This window comes from Phyllobates terribilis, unplaced genomic scaffold, assembly GCF_046119375.1.
Source record: "Phyllobates terribilis strain yellow unplaced genomic scaffold, ASM4611937v1 Scaffold_1__5_contigs__length_1240528914, whole genome shotgun sequence".
Classification (NCBI taxonomy): Eukaryota; Metazoa; Chordata; class Amphibia; order Anura; family Dendrobatidae; genus Phyllobates; species Phyllobates terribilis.
Genome location: NW_027362761.1, coordinates 787,891,335 through 787,908,335, shown reverse-complemented (window position 1 = coordinate 787,908,335; position 17,001 = coordinate 787,891,335). Strand labels below are relative to the sequence as shown.

At 41.4% G+C, this 17,001-nt stretch overlaps 1 protein-coding gene across 2 annotated transcripts in view; it reads right to left on the bottom strand.

Annotated features, from left to right (window-relative positions):
- UBA6 (ubiquitin like modifier activating enzyme 6) overlaps positions 1-17,001 on the bottom strand; it is a 102,263-nt gene that overhangs the window by 12,033 nt on the left and 73,229 nt on the right. For both annotated transcript variants that reach the window (XM_073637039.1, XM_073637040.1), the window contains exons 29-32: positions 16,573-16,766; positions 15,918-16,045; positions 11,361-11,448; positions 1,505-1,599 (exon numbers count right to left, since the gene is read on the bottom strand). In XM_073637039.1, the coding sequence (XP_073493140.1) occupies positions 1,505-1,599; positions 11,361-11,448; positions 15,918-16,045; positions 16,573-16,766 (505 nt within the window). The remainder of the gene's footprint in view (positions 1-1,504; positions 1,600-11,360; positions 11,449-15,917; positions 16,046-16,572; positions 16,767-17,001) is intronic.

Below are 17,001 nucleotides of genomic sequence, written 5' to 3'. Positions count from 1 at the left end.
CACCATTTCAGCAGTGTTGGCGCTGGCTCATTATGTCACATGATCCCTGCAGCCAATCAGCGCTGGCTTCGCTCGCCTAAGGATGTAATTGACTTCTGGAGGAGGCGAGAGAGCAGCTGCAGCTCTGACTTCCTCCAGATGTCCGATTTGTCTGAAGGAGGGGAGAGTGAAGCCAGCGTTGATTGTCCGCAGGGATCATATGACAATGTCACGCGAGCCCCAGGAGAGCCAGTGCAGACACTGCTGAAACTGTGCCGGCACCGCAGGCGAGAAGTGTTTTAATTTTACTAAGGGGAAACATGAGGATTTAGAGGGGCTTGTCTGAGTAGTGGACAACTCCTCTAACATGTGACTTCCAAGTTAGACCAACACAGGCAATCGGACAGAAGAAGTCTGGCAAGTATCCATCATCTGGTTTATGACAGGCATCCATTAGTGTTATGCTCCAAGCCCAGAAAGGTTAGAGTCTCAAAGACGTGATACACTGCTGTACTTTTTAAGAAGTGTTGCCAGATGAAGCACTTTTTTTTCTTCCACTTTTCTATACACATTAAGTGTAACATATAAAGCTGTCCCATCACTGCAGAAAAAATACATGGACCTCACATGCAAATATACATTAATCTATTGCAGCTAAGCATCATTTGCAAAACTAAACCAGAGATTCTTAGTTTACAATTTGATCAAAATTGTATAAAGCCTACTGCCATGTCTCAACATACCTCTTTAGTGCTTCATTCAGTATAGCACTGCACGAGACCTTCGCTGTCACAACACTGCCACAGCAGGGGGGGCAAACCAGGTGCCCAAAAGTGCCTATGCTGGTATGTAAAAGCTGCTATGTAAAAGCTCCCATGGCTTTAGATCAGACCACCCCCTCAGACACAGCAACGATGACCAATTCACTTGATGTTGGTGCATTGTGATCATAAAACAAAAACAAAAAAAAAAAAAACACCCCACCTCACCTTGGATGAAGTGTCAGACAAAAAGCTGGCAACAAATATAGGTGGGACCCTGCTGCTGGAGCAGAGTTGTGGTGGTAGTGGTCTCTGCACTGCTTCACCTAATACAGTAGGTTTGGCATGATGTGGCAGTGGGCTTATAAACTTTGATCAAAATGCTAACCAAGAATCTCCGGTTCAGTTTTGAAAATGTTGCTTTTCAACAGTAGATTAATATATACAAATTGTATGTGCGGTCCAGGTTTTTTTTTTACGAGTTAGGACTTATTTTGAATTGTCTTTATTGTGCGGTGATTGATTGCTGTGGTCAATAGAGTACTTTGTATTTATGATCAAAAAGGTGGAAAAGTAAAACAGCAGCAGTTATTGGTGAAACAACTTATAAAGAAGCAAAAAAGGTGCCTTTATCAGGGCTTATTAAAGGGTAGTTTGGAAAATATTAGTTTCAGGTAGAAATGAAATATTTTAATTTAAACCTATAGTGATAATGCCTTTATAAAAAAAATTGAAAAATGCATATTTTTCACTTGAATACTTACGTAAGCTTCAATCTTTTTGCATGACCGGGCATAACTGGGATGTACAACATTTTGACTCCTTGCACAACCATTGTTGGCTCTATTCCATAATGCTCCTGTGAAAAATGCACAGAGATTATATATATATATATATATATATATATATATATATATATATATATATATATATATATATATATATATATATATATATATATATATATATATATTACACACACATATACACACATTTATAGCAGTTCTACCCAAATATTAATTTCAAAGATCCACTATGAAACAGTATTTTGTAGCCTTAAAAAAAAAGCAACAACTCCAATGTCCTAACACGTCAGACCTGCAAATTAGTATCTGCCACTTTCATAACATGTTGAAAAAGTATTAAAGGAATGGGAAAGCCTTAACTTGTCTGCTAACATGCACTGCCATGTCATTTTTAAATCCATGGTTTGTCCCACCTGATGAACCGGACGACAAAGATGTAATATGTAACCATATTATACATACATAGTGTACAATCAATGACATTTAACAGGTTAGCATTGGTCAAACCCAACCAGTCAAGAATAGTAGTTTTAACACTTATTACACAAGACATTTTACTTACTTAACACTTATGGACTGGAGTCCTGTCTTAGGTTAAGTGCACACATAGCGTTTTTTTTGTGTTTTCGCAGCCTTTTTTCGCACAGAAATGCATCAAAAACGCTATGTAATCCTTTTGCCAGCTAATGCAATGACAATTCTGATGTGCTATGCACATGATGCAGAATTTTCCGCTCAGGATTGTCATTGCGTTTAAATACGCAGCATGTCCATTGTATGCTGCGTTTCCACAGCGTTTCCCGCCCACTGACCTTAATTGATCCGCAGAAAATCCACAGGTATAAAAATATCTGCGGATTTGCTGCAGTTGTTTGCTGTGTATTTGACTAGGCAATAGGTAAAACACGCTGCAAAAACGCACATACAATGGTACCCAAGTCGGCTGGGGAGGACTACTTCTCCCATCATCCGACCGCCGCTCCAGCTGATAACAGAGAGAGCAGCGCAGCTGAGGGGAGCAGTAGTCTCCTCAGCCGAGCCGGCGATGTGTGCATGCAATGTGTAAAAAAAAAATAATAATAAAAAAAAAAAAAAAAGTATTCTCACCTGTCCGGCGTCCCCTGGCGATGCGATCAGCCCGCTCGCTCCCGGCAGTGTACATCGCTGCTGCCGGGACCAAGTTCACCTGAGGTCATCAGCTGAAGATCAGATGAGCTCCGGGAGCTCAGTTTACGGCACTGGTGTGGCGTGGGAACATTCATGAGAATGTTCCCACATATCACATACAGTATGAGCTCACCGGGGCTGATTAGCTGATGAACCCAAGTGACCTCACCTCTGCAGCAGCGATGTACACTGACAGGAGTGATTTTACACTCCTGTCAGTGTACATTGCTGTCTTCTACAGCAGTGACATCAGTTTTTTTTTTTTTTTTTTTTTTTTTTTTATAGAAGATCGAGGGATTCGAGGACTAGGAGTCTAATAAAAAAATATATTAAAACCGTGTGGAATTTTATTTAATTTTACTTTATTCTGGCCATGTTTTTTATTGAAAAAGCATGGAAAACTTTATGCGGGTAGTAATGGGGGCGTCTATTAATAGACACCCTCCATTACTAACCTGGGCTTCATGTCAACCACCAATACAAGGATGACATGAACCCCAACCCCAATACCACACTCTCGGAGCGGAGGCTAAGAGTCCGATTTGGCGCATCTTATGGATGCGCCATTTCTGGGACTGCTGAGGGGTGATATTATTAGCCACGGAGGGGGCTAGTATTCATGGCCCCTTCTCTGGCTATCAATATCAGCCCGCAGCTGTCTGTTTAGCCTTTTCTGGTTAGATTTTATAGGGGGACCCATATGTCATTTTTTTTTCTGGGGTCCCCCTGTAATCTAGCCAGTAAAGGCTAAGCAAACAGGTGTGAGCTGTTATTAATAGCTCACACAGATTTCTCTTATTACACAACTGAGATTTTGAAGTCATGTATCAGTCTACAGCAGACCTGGGGAAATTACGGCTTGCAGGCCATCTCTATCCAGCCCACAGACATGGACAGAAAAAAGCTGGAAATTAAATAATACTAAGAGACCATGTGGTGTTGGTAGCATTGCAGTCTCCTTGGACGCTGCAGATGTGCATGTCACCATAATGGATAACGAAGACATACAAGCAGCAGTTATAAGAAAAGGGAAAGAAATAGGTAAGGAAGGTGGGGGGGGGGTGGACGAAAGAGGTAAGGAAAAGGGAGGGGAGTAAGAGGTAAGGAAGAGGAGGGAAAGAAAGATGTAAGGAAGGGGGGAGGAATAAAGAGGTAAGGAGGGGAAGAGGTAAGGAAGGGGGGGGGGGGAAGAGGGAAGGAAGGGGGGGGGGGGGAGAGGTAAGGAAAGGGGAGGGGTGAAAGGTAAGGAAAGGGAGGGGGAAGAGGTAAGGAAGGAGAAAAAAAAAAAAAAAAAAAAAAAAAAGGAGGTAAGGAAGGGGGGGGGGGGGGGTGGAAAAAAAAAAAAAAAAAAAGAAGAAGAAGAAGGAGGTGGGAAGGATGGAAAGAGAACGAATGAAAAAGTGGGGTTGTGATAGAGACAGTGATCGGGATGTGATAAAAACAAAGTTTATGACACAGATAGACCATGGAAGAGATCAGTAAAAATTGCAGCCAATCACATTACATCTACGCTGATTATATTTAGGAGCAGTAAAGTTTACTGCTTTTTTTATCCATTTTATAAAAAGCAGTAAACTGCATGGTGTTGATTAGCAGCTATTGGTAAGAATATAGGTTAGAAAAAGCTCTACTGTAACATGTATTAGCAGTGACAACGAGCTCAGGTCGCAGCTGGCAGTTAAATGGAAAGCACGCCTGTGCTCAAAACACATTAGTTCCCTTTGAGTCACCAGCGACTGGATCGCAGGGGACAGATCGGCTGCCATTGTAACCTGGGGCCCACCTGCAGAAAGCCCCCATCGCTGTCATCTCAGCACTCCTGTAAAGCTCAGCCATAGGTTGAGCTCAAAAGGAGACTGAGATTTTCCTTATATACTGCAATAAACTGAGAGAACTAATGAATAATGTAAGAAAAAAAACAACTTTAAAAAGAATAAAATATAAAAATTCAAACCTTTTTCCACGTTAAAAATAAAGGAAAATTAAAAAACAAAAAAATCCCCCCAAACATATTATATCACCATGTTTGCAAAAGTCCAATCAAAACATGGAATTTACAGTGATTAGCGTACAAGTTAATAGGAAAAGAAAAAAGCCAAAACTGAGGTCCTTTTTGTTCACCTCATCTCCATAAAAAAATCTAATAAGAAATCAAATCATCATATACATACAAAATCATCAGCTCAACTGGCAAAAAAACAAGTCCTCACTCAGCCTCATCAAAAGAAAAGTAAAAATAATATTTACAATTTACAGTATTCTGACTTTTTTTCATCCCTTAACCCCTTAGTGATGGAGCCAATTATGTCCTTAATGACCAAGCCAAATTTTAGGAAGTTATAAGGGTTAAAAGTTGACCAGCGATTCATAAATTTTGTTGGAAAAATGAGAAAACTTTTTTTTTTTTAGGGACCACACCACAGTTGAAGTGACTTTGAGGGGCTATATGACAGAAAATCCCCGAAAGTGACACCATTATAAAAACTGCACCCATCAAGGTGCTCAAAACCCCATTCAAGAAGTTTATTCACCCTTCACAGGAACTGAAGCAACATAGAAGGAAAAAAAATGAACATTTAACTTTGTTCACACAAATTTTACTTTACTTCAGACTCCAATTTTTTGATTTTTGCAAGGGTAAAAAGAGAAAATGGACCACAAAATTTGTTGTGCAATTTTTCCCTGAGTACGCCAATAGCCCATAAGTAGGGGAAAACCACTGAATGGGTGCACGGCAGGGCTCGGAAGGGAAGGAGCAGCATTTGACCTTAACGCAAAATTGGCTGGAATCTAGAGTGGACGCCATGTCGCGTTTGGAGAGCCCCTGATGTGCCTAAACAGTGGAAACCCCCCACAAGTGACACCAAGTGGTATAGTGAGCATTTTGAACCCAGAGGTACGACACAGAATTTGATAACATTAGGTCATCATATTGAATAACTTGTCATTAGAGTTGAACGCAAGTGCTCGCTACTTCAGTTTGTATTGGTTGCTTGGGTATGCACCGTGTATCTCGGGTGTTCGTGTGACATGCTCAAGTCCCCGCCCAACATTTTAGCAGCTGTTAGACACCCCAAAAAAAAACAACATGCAGGGATTGTCCGTGTATGGCAGGAAGTCCCTGTTTTTTTTTTTTTTTTGCTGTATAACAGCCGTGAAACATGTGGGGCGGAGACTCGAGCACGTTACTCGAGCACCCGCGATACTCTGTGCATACCCGAGCACCAGATGCAAACTCAAGCACCGAGCACTTCCGCTCAACTCTAGTCGTCATATCATCATAATTTTTTTCTTTACTTTTGAAAAAATCCCAACCCCAACACAACCCTAACAAAACCATAATCCTAACCCTACCCCGAAACCCAACTGCAAAGAATGGAAGAAAATATATTTTATCATTTTTATATAACTAAGGGGGTGACAAAGGGGGATTTGATTTATTTATTTATTTTTTTTGATCACTATGATAGGGTTTATCACAGTGATCAAAAAGGAACAAATGGGGAAAATTCCCTATTGTTGCCAGGCACTTGCAGATCTCAGCGGGCGCACTGCGAATGCGTCCGCCATTTTTAGTTCTACAGGAAGATGACGGAGGGCTGGAGGACAGATCCGGAGGATGGTAGAGGTACCGGGAGGACTCTGGGGAGCTTCATTTCTCTCTCCTCTGACAGCCCTGATCAGGTTTTCCAGGGTCTCAGCTACTCCCAGTAGCTGAGTCCCAAAGATTTTCTGACGCTAGGGGGGGCGCTACACTGTTGTTCCTCAGCACCGTGAAAGAGCGGCGCTGAGGAATAAGTACCCTTAACTGCCGCCGTGAAAATGCGTTGCGGCAGTCATTAAGGGGTTAAATATAAAAACAGGTTTGTTATCGCTGTAAAAAGTACTGACCTGGACAATCACCTTTCCAGGTTATTTTTACTGCACAAAGAACGCCGGAAAAATAACCCCCCCCAAAACAATGGCAGAATTTGTCCAGAATTGGTCCTTAACCCCTTTACTCCCGAAGGCTGTTTGCACATTAATGACCAGGCAAATTTTTTTTACAATTCTGACCAGTGTCACTTTATGAGGTAATACCGTATTTTTCGGACTGTAAGACACACCGGACCATAAGATGCACCTAGGTTTTAGAGGAGGAACATAGAAAAAAAATTAAGCAAAAAATGTGGTCATGATGCACTGTTATGGGGGAGGGGGTGTGCTGCTGACACTGGTATAGAGGTAATGTCCCCCAATTCTGTTAATATCATCCATCCTGGAATATATGGCCCCCCGACTTCTCATGCCGGTATGCATGGCCACCCTCATCCTTCTTCCTGATATGCTTGGCAACCCCCATCTCAGGCTGCACACAAAAAAATAAACTCTTCTACTCGCCTTTCTTCCCTGTGTTACAGCTCTGTGTCCTGCTCTGCTGCCAGCACTGATCTCACAGTTTGAGCCGCGCATGGCGTCACCGCCATGCACCCTCACACTGAGATGCTGTGCCAGAAGAGTCACTGCTCCAAACGCCAAGACTGTGTGTGTGGGGAGCAGTGACCACTCATTCTCCCTAATAGTGCTCACAATGTACCACAGCGCGGCTCCTGCAGCGGCCGGCGGTCAGTGTGCCCGCTATTAAAGTGCATGAATATTCACTACAACCCACTCCCATGGGTTGTAGTGAATATTCATGCACTTTAATAGCGGGCACACTGACCGCTGCAGGAGCCGCAGTGCGGTACAGTGTGAGCGCTATTAAGGAAAATGAATATTCATTGCTCTCCATGCCCATGGGCATGGGGGAGCAGTGAATATTCATTTTCTTTAGTAGCGGGCAGTGTAGGCTGCAGCAGGCAGCTCCTACCTCCTGGGCCCACTCCTCCGCCACTGCCGCTCCCCCACAGCCACCATATATATTCGGACTATAAGATGCACCCCCACTTTCCTCCAAAATTTTGGAGCAAAAAAGTGCGTCTTATAGTCCGAAAAATATGGTAACTCTGGAACGCTTCAACGGTTTCCATTGATTCGGAGACTGTTTTTCGTGACATTGTACTTTATGATAGTGGTAAAATTTATTTGCCATGTCTGGCGTTTATTTGTGAAAAAATTAGAAATTTGTTGAAAATTTCGCAATTTTCAAACTTTGAATTTTCATGTCCTTAAATCAGAGAGATATGACACACAAAATACTTCATAAATAACATTTCCCACATATCTACTTTACATCAGCACAATTCTGGAACCAACATTTTTTTTGTTAGAAAGTTATAAGGGTTAAAAGTTGACCAGCGATTTCTAATTTTTCCAACAAAATTTACCAAACCATTTTTTTGGGACTACATCACATTTGAAGTGACTTTGAGGGTCCTTTATGACCAAAAATACCCAAAAGTGACACCATTCTAAAACCTGCACCCCTCAAGGTGCTCAAAACCACTTTCAAGAACTTTATTAGCCTTTCACATCCTTCATAGGAACTGAAGCAACATAGAAGAAAAAAAAATGAACATTTAACTTTTTTCACACAAATTTTACTTCAGACCCCAATTTTTTTTTTTGCAAGGGTAACAAGAGAAAATGGTCCACAAAATTTGTTGTGCAATTTTTCCTGAGTAAACCAATACCCCATACGTGGGGGAAAACCACTGATTGGGCGAACGGCAGGGCTCGGAAGGGAAGGAGCAGCATTTGACTTTAGCGCAAAATTGAAGAAGCAAACATTCAAGAAGCTTATTAACCCTTCACAGGATTTTTTGGAATGTGGAAGAAGACTATGAACATTTAACTTTTCTTCAAAAAAATTTAACTAACTTTAGACCCAAATTTTTTTATTTTCGCAAGGGTAACAGGAAAAAATGGACCCCAAAATGTGTTGTGCAATCTCTCCTGAGCACGCAGACACCCCATATGTGGGAGGAAATCACTGTTTTGGCTCACGGCATGGCTCGGAAGGGAAGGAGCGCCATTTGAGTTTTTGAATGTAAAATTTGCTTCAATAATTAGCGGACGCCATGACGCGTTTGGGGAGCCCCTGATGTGCCTAAACAGTGGAAACGTAGAGGCATGAAAATAAAAAATTACTCCCCCCCCCCAAAAAAAAAATAAATTTTTAGCCCCAATTTTTTTTTTTTTTCCACAAGGGTAACAGGAGAAATTGGACCCCAAAAGTTGTGCAGTTTCTCCTAAGTACGCAGATAACCCATATGTCCGAGAAAACTACTGTTTGGGCACACGTCAGAGCTCGGAAGGAAAGGAGTGACGTTTTGGAATGCAGACTTTGATGGGAATGGTCTGCGGGCATCATGTCACGTTTGCAGAGCCCCTGATGTGCCTAAACAGTGGAAATGTCCAACAAGTGATCCCATTTTGGAAATTTGACCCCTCAATGAATTTATCTAGATGTGTGGTGAGCACCTTGAACCCACAGGTGCTTCACAGAATTTTACAATGTGGATCTGTAAAAATGAAAAAAATATATTTTTCCCACAAAAATGTTGTTTTAGCCCCTAATATTTTCATTTTCATTTTCACAAGGATAGCAGGAGAAAATGGACCCCAAAATTTGTTGTGAACTTTCTCCCGAGTACGCAGATACCCCATATGTGGTCGAAAACTACTTTTGAGGCACAGTGCAAAGCTCAGAAGAGAAGAAGCACCATATTTGAGCTCATTTTGCTGGGCTGATTTGACGGCGCCATGTCAAATGGGCAAAGCAATAAGGTGCCAGAACGGCACAACCCCCCGCCCCATAAGAGACCCCATTTTACAAACTACACCTCTCAATGAATTCATCTAGGGTGCAGTGACCATGTTGCCTCACAGAATTTTACACCATTGGGAAGTGAAGAAAGAATAAATTACATTTTTATAACCAAAGTTTTGTTTTAGCCCCAGATTTTACATTTTCACACTGTGAAATGGGTAAAAATGGCACCAAAATTTGTCACAATTTTTCCTGAATGTAGAAATACCCCATATATGGCTATACAGTACGGCGAGACTCGGACTGGAGCGCAGATTTTCCTAGAAAAGTATGCAGACTGCATATACACAGCTCCTAAGTGCTAGAAGAGCAGAATCCCCCCTTAAGTGACCCCATTTTGGAAATTATACCCCTTTGGGAATTTATCTACAGGTGTGGTGAGGATTTTAACTACATGGGTGTTATCCAGAAACAAGCAGCAGTGGATGCGAACCACCTCTAATTATAAAATATCACCAAAAGACCATAAATCAATCAAAACACTTCATCTTTATTAGAACATTTTAAAAAGACACAAATTTAAAAATTGGAAAAAACACCAGATGGCACCATAATCAACCATAGCTAAACCATATTGTCCTATTCAAAATATTATTAAACCCACTTAATTTGGGTCACTATCCTATGTATGTGAAAACACACCATAAACCCCTCAAGCATGGGACATCATATGCAAGTTACAAATGCACACTATACCGGATATGGGCTAGAGGGTGTCAGATACCCTTCCATCAGCCTTCTTAAGGGGTACTGCCACAATCAGGGAAAAGCTCCATTAAATAGTCCCAGGTACCAAATCATACCCATTCATACTCACCTGTCATTCATCCAGTCACACACATATCCAGGAGCTAGAGGGAAAATTAGGTCCATGTGCTACCAGAAAATGGAGGGATGGAAGTGGTAACCCACAGGGGGAGGGGGAAAGAGAGCGCATACGAACTACATCCCCACCCACTGTTGTAGTGACCAGTGCATTATGTCCAGCTTGTGCTTCTGGAGACATGCACCCTTAAATTAGGAGAGTTCTCATCGCTACAGAAATGTCAAACATGTGGACGTTAACTGCAGTTTAGGCACACTGTGGGGCTCAAAAGGGAGGTGGGCATTTGTAATTCAGAGCACAGAATTTGCAGAATTTCTTTTGGGGGGCAGAGACTTTGTGCTACTAGTAGCGTGGAAGCCCCCTATATTTCTGTTAACAGATGATGGACCTGAGTGGGGACTTGCTTTTTTTTGTGGATTGAGTCAAAGCTTGTATTGTGATCTAAAATGTTATGTAAAATGTTCCCATTTATCCTGTGCTCTACACTGAGCTCTGATATTGGGGTTTCTATTTAAATCTCTGAGTGATGTAATACACTATTATTTTTTAAAAAAAAATAATTTTTACAACTTTTGTTTACTTTTTATTTCACTTTTTTACTTAGTCCCACTATTGGACTGTCACTTTCTGCAGTCTGATTGCAGGATCATTGCTACGCCTTATAGCTGTCAGCCCTGCAGACACCATGGTAACGATAGGGACCCTGCGATATCATCGCGGGGTCTCCAATTCAATAGAGGGGCTTTTGTCATCTTTGCTTGCTCACTAAATGCTGCGATCGCATCATTTAGGGGGTTGAAGTGCCAGATGTCACTGAGTGCCGGGTGTCACCTGTCTGAATCAGCTGACACCCGGCGGTGATTGCGCACACAGAGCCTCTGTGCAGTCGCAATCGTTGAGACGTAATAAAACGTACCTGATTATTAAGGCCCACGGCACAGGGATGTATTATTATGCCTCACGTCAGAAAGGGGTTAAAAGGTAGTTCAGCTTTTTATTATACATTAATTTCACTTTAATCACATAAGTTAGTTAAAACTGTAGAAACGTATCAAAGGACATAATCTTACTTTGACAGCGTTGATGAAGTCCAAAAGTGTAAACTCTTCCTTGCCATATATTGTCCATCTGTCCCAGATTGTAAAGGAAATGCCATTTCTGGAAGACAGAACACAATCAGGTTATTAATAGGAACCTTTAGTTGCACACCACACTCTCCCATTACAGCCCAAACTTCTAAAAATAGTTTTGGATAAACTTGGAAGATTAGTTCATAATAACATTATATCTTCCCTAGTCCTCTTTTCGGATTTGGTCACTGTTCCATATTGTCGACAGATGTTCTTTGAATCCCTAAGCCATGCACAACCCACTAAGGCCATCAACTTGGCTGACTAGATGAGGGTGTGATGCCCCACTTCCAAAGTCTAACAAAAGCGGGTAATCTGCATGACACTTACTCAGTCCATGAAAGGGGAAATGTAGCGGCCTACACACCAGTCCCTGTCATACCTGCTGTGTAGCAGGGGTGGATTAAGGTCTATTGCTCATAGAAACTGTGAGGCAACTTAAAAATTGGACTCCATGAAATAAAAAGTGTGTCCTCAATTTCTTAAGTACCAAGAGTAGGGTGGAGTGGCGTTTTACCCTATACTTATGTGGGTATAAGGAGAAGGGGGTGGAAAAGTAACTGTCCAAAAAAAAAAGAAAAAAAGAATTGAATTTTCTGTAATTACTTTAAAGTCACTTTCCTGTTGAATACAATGGGGGACACCGGACAAAAAACAACTATTGGCTATATGCAATCTCCTCAGATACAAGGCAGATCATGTTACTACCAAAAGTAGTAAAGTAACCCGAAAGACAAAAAAAAAAAAAAAAAGAAGGTCTAAAAAAGTCTAAAACCAAGACAAAAAAAAAACAAAAAAACAGGAATCAGTATGACTTGCACCTCACCACAGGCAACCAGAACTGGAACACCTGGAATGGGGTGGGAGTTACAGTAGTGTTCAAAATAATAGCAGTGTGTTCAAAAACATGAGTTAGGCTACATTCACACACTGCGCATTTGCTTTTTTTTTTTTTTTAAAACGCACGGGTATTTTCCTGCAGTTTTTACCTGCGTTTTTTCCGCAGGTAAAAAAAAACACTTCCATTCACACACTAAGTTTTTTTTTACGCATGCGTTTTTTTTCTGCAGTGTACACTACAAAGACAGACAAAGTTTGTTGAAAAAAAAAAAAAAAAAAGAGAAAAAAGTGTCATTGATGTCATTTCCTGTCTTCTCTACTGAGAAGAGATTATACACTGGAGTATACAGCATGGATAATCTGTTGAAGGTGTCCATGCTCGTCACACGTGAGCAGCGGCGGGGAACCAGGAACAAAGAATCCCAAAATAGTGGGATTTCCGGTTCCTATTTTCCCTAGGGCTGCCCCCATGTGACGTCCCATCCTTCATTTCTCCTGCACCTCCATAAAAAAGCGCTGGAATTAAGCAGTGTGCAAACACCGCTGCGTAATTCCATCGCTTATAATGGGCACAATAGGAGAAAGCGCAGGACCCTGTCAATTCTTTACGCAGCTGCGCTTTCTCGCTGCGTAAAATTACACAGTGTCTGAACGGCAAAGTGAATTTCCCATTCACTTTGCCGGCAGACACAAGGCACATTGCGTATTTTGAAAAAGCGCGCGCAAAAATACGCATTGTGTGAACGTAGCCTTAAGCACAAAATCTTTATACTAGTTTTTATTTCCAGCATTGGGAACATTGCACACTGTTCTAATTCAAAACATGAAAAGAAATGTATATCATTTTTAACTACTTTACAGAAAACAAAAAAATTACTTTGGGCTGTTCTAAAAAAATAGCAGTGTCTGCATTTCTGCATTTGTCTTTACAAACTGACAATATGTAATTTTATTTTGAGGATTTAGCATTCCTGTGAATGACTAACCTAATATTAAGTTGTATACCCACAGTTTTTTAGAACTGCGTCACACCTATGTTGCATAGAGTCAACCAACTTTTGGCACCGGTCACCTGTTATTCCAGCCCACGATGCTTTGACTACATCTCACAATTTTTTGCCATCTGTTGGCTTTGCCTCAGAAACGGCATTTTTGATGTAACCCTAGAAGTGTTCGATCATTTTAAGGTCCAGGGATTGGGCAGGCCACTCCATAACCTAAATGTTGTTGGACTGAAACCAAGATTTTGCTGATTTACTGGTGTGTTTAGGGTCATTGTCTTGTTGAAACAACCATTTCAAGGGCATATCCTCTTCAGCGTAAGGCAACATGACCTCTTCCAAGTATTTTAATATATGCAAACTGGTCCATGATATCTGGTATGCAGTAAATGGGTCCAGCACCATAGCAAGAGAAACATGCCCATATCATGATGCTTGCACCACCATGCTTCACTGTCTTCAGAGTGTACTGTGGCTTGAATGCAGAGTTTGGGGGTCGTCTGACAAACTGTCTGCGGCATTTGGACCAAAAAAGAACAATTTTACTTTCATCAGTCCACAAACTGTTTCTCCATTTCTCTTTAAGCCAGTTGATGTGTTCTTTGGCAAATTGTATCCGCCTCAGTATATGTGCGGGAACTTCTCATTAAGAGATTAGCTTCACACAGGCATCTTCTAACGGTCACAGTACTCACAGGTGCAAAATGAACTTCGGCACTCCATACATGAATATATAAGAAATATTGGATCTAGACTAATGTCACCTTGAGAAATGAAGGTTAAAAGCCCAAGCAGAGACATGTTGTCCATACAGGCTTACAGCCCAAGAGTGGCATATCCAGTGGTAGCGTAGCGTGGTTTCCCATCATACGAGGGTGACCTTGTCGTGGTTGATGGGCACACATAAATTGGCCAAATTATGCGCAAAAAACCTTCATTTCTCAAGGTGACATTAGTCTAGATCCAATATTTCTTATATATTCATGTATGGAGTGCCGAAGTTCATTTTGCAATTGAGATTACTTTTTTCTTCAGAGCACCCGAATAGACCAGTGAGCGACCCCTCTTTTTTCTAGTACTCACAGGTAACTTGAGACTGTCTTTGATCATCCTGGAGCTGATCATTGGCTGAGCCTTTGCCGTTCTGGCTATTCTTCGATCTATTTGAATGGTAGTCTTCAGTTTTCTTTCACGTCTTTCTGGTTTTGATTTCCATTTTGAAAGCATTAGAGATCATTTTAGCTGAACAGCCCATCATTGTCTGCACTTCTTTAAAAAGTTGATTAGAGAGGGTAAAACTTATAATCAAAGTACACTGTTCTTCTGAACAATGTCTCGAACGAACCATATTTCTCAGGCTTTCAAGGACAAATGCATGTACAACATGTGCTGGCTTCACCCTTAAATAAGGGTCACCTGATTCACACCTGTTTCTTCACAGAATGATTGACCTCACTAATTGAACTCCACCCTGCTATTATTTTGAACATACCCCCTTTCAAATTAATTATTCAAATACACAGACTCAAAAAAATGCAGATCATGAATGCCGAGTCTGTTGGTTTCCTTAAAATCTACTGCACCAACTGGTAAATTGTTTGACATGTGGTAAAAACAGTGATTAATCTGGTTAGTCATATTGGACTGCTATTATTTTGAACAATACTGTGTCTCCAATGTGATTTTATGGTAAGTAGAACAGAATGTTCCAGAGCAGTCCCAATGGGTGGGGAAAAAAATGCCCATCAGAGCCACCTAGCAGCGAGCGGCCTGCAGGACTCTGAATGCGATAGAGGCGATTCAGAAGTTGGAAAATGTCCCCGCTATTTAGGGAAAAGGGACACTTGAGACAAATGAAGACCTTTGTGGAACTATATGAAATTATACTCCCTTATCCAACATCTTCAGACGCCAGCAGGTTCACCTTTTTGGACTCCTACGATTTGTGAGGACTCCAGAACTCCACTGCGGTGGCATTTATAGGGTACGGGTAAAGATCACAATAGAGATTAGGCCTCCGTTAAGCGATTGTGAACTGAGGGGTAGTTTGCCATTCCGGACTAAAGAGGCTGGAGAAAGATATAGTCAGTGCAGCAGCCAAGAAGGCCACAATGATGGCAGGACCTTAATTAGTTCTATGGTCAAATCATGGTCATGCGGCCAAGAACTTTGCCATATTTCCATTTTCCCATACCATGTTCATTCTTTTCGCTTTGGCTGGCCTGGAAGATAAACAGTATCCCCCCTTCAGCGACTAGCACTCTTGTGAGAGTATGCTGAATATGGGGGGCATACCCATGGTGGGCAGAAGACAGAAGCTAGAGTGCTCTGTTCCTCGGCCTTTTTGGAGATCGGAGTAACAATCTGATGATTCAACTGTTAGCCCTACCCACTTAGGGACAAAAAAGAAGGCCATGTTGTCCCCATTTCCCACCCAGAAGGGAAGAAATAAAAAATAATAGCAAACAATACTTCTTTTCTACATCTGACCTGTGGTCACAACAGAAAACTTATTAACAGGGCGGTAAAATTTCTACCAGTACTGGTTTAGTGTTTACTGCAACTTGTCGCATAATTGGAAACACAAAAACATGGGAAGGGAAAGCTTTCCCCAAGAATGAGGAAACTGATAAAAGTCCTCATCTGGGCAGTATACCTGATCGGGGTTCTTTTTACTTCCGCAGTCTCCGTGAATACTATTATTGGAATTGCTAGATTAAAGAAGCAGTTCTTGTAAGCTTCAAATGGATGTCCTCCAACAACTTTAATCAACTCCAGTGCAACCTGCAAAAGTAAAGGGAAACCAAAGCTTGAAGAGGAGCACAGCTCCCCCGAATATTTACAAGAAAAGGGGACCAAACATTTCATAGACCGGGTGTCCACAATTAAACACAAATATACATAGATATGTTCTGGCTCATTCAAATGGGATTACGTGGAGTACCAGGGATAACGGCTTCAGACAAGCCGCTGTACCACTATCAACAATGAAGCGATGTGGCGCTTTAAATGTGCAGATCGGCAAATGTCCAAGATGTGGTGCACTTAAGGATAGGCCACTTGCAATTAATTTCTGTAGCAATTTTGTAATGTTTCCTGTATGGGAAAGAATTAACATGATACAGGAAAATAAGTGCAGAAAAAAACGCAACATATTCAAATAAGCTTGTTATTAATTTCAACAGGAAAAAGCGAAGAGCATCTTTTTACATGCATATATTGATATGAAATCCACATAAATAATGGATATTCTGGGCATAGGTACAAAGGCCAGCAGAGAACACAATACAAAGGATCAGAAAACCACTAACCAGGCCAGACACGGCTGCCGTAGCTGTAGCTATGGCCGGGATAATCTTCCCTGCAATACGCTTGGTCTTTAGTCTGTCGGCTGGCTCAATGCTATACATTTTGGCTCTCAAATTGGAAGCTGCTGTGATGAAGTTGATATGTTCATTGCGGTCATCATCCTTTTCAAATGATAGCATCTTCATTTCAAGATCCTCTACCAGAAAAAAAAAAAAAAGAAGATTGTAAAGGGAAAGTAATTACTAAATACTACGTATGACTTTACTTACAGGGGTTGTCTTTTGTCTGGCCTTGGGGTAGAAGTCTGTAGTCACCCTATGTCACTGCAGACTTGTCAATCCTCACAGCGCACGTACTGCGATGCTGGGAGTGGGCAGTCATGTGACAAGTATTGTGATTTGCCACATTCCAACTAGATGTGTCCGGCCTCG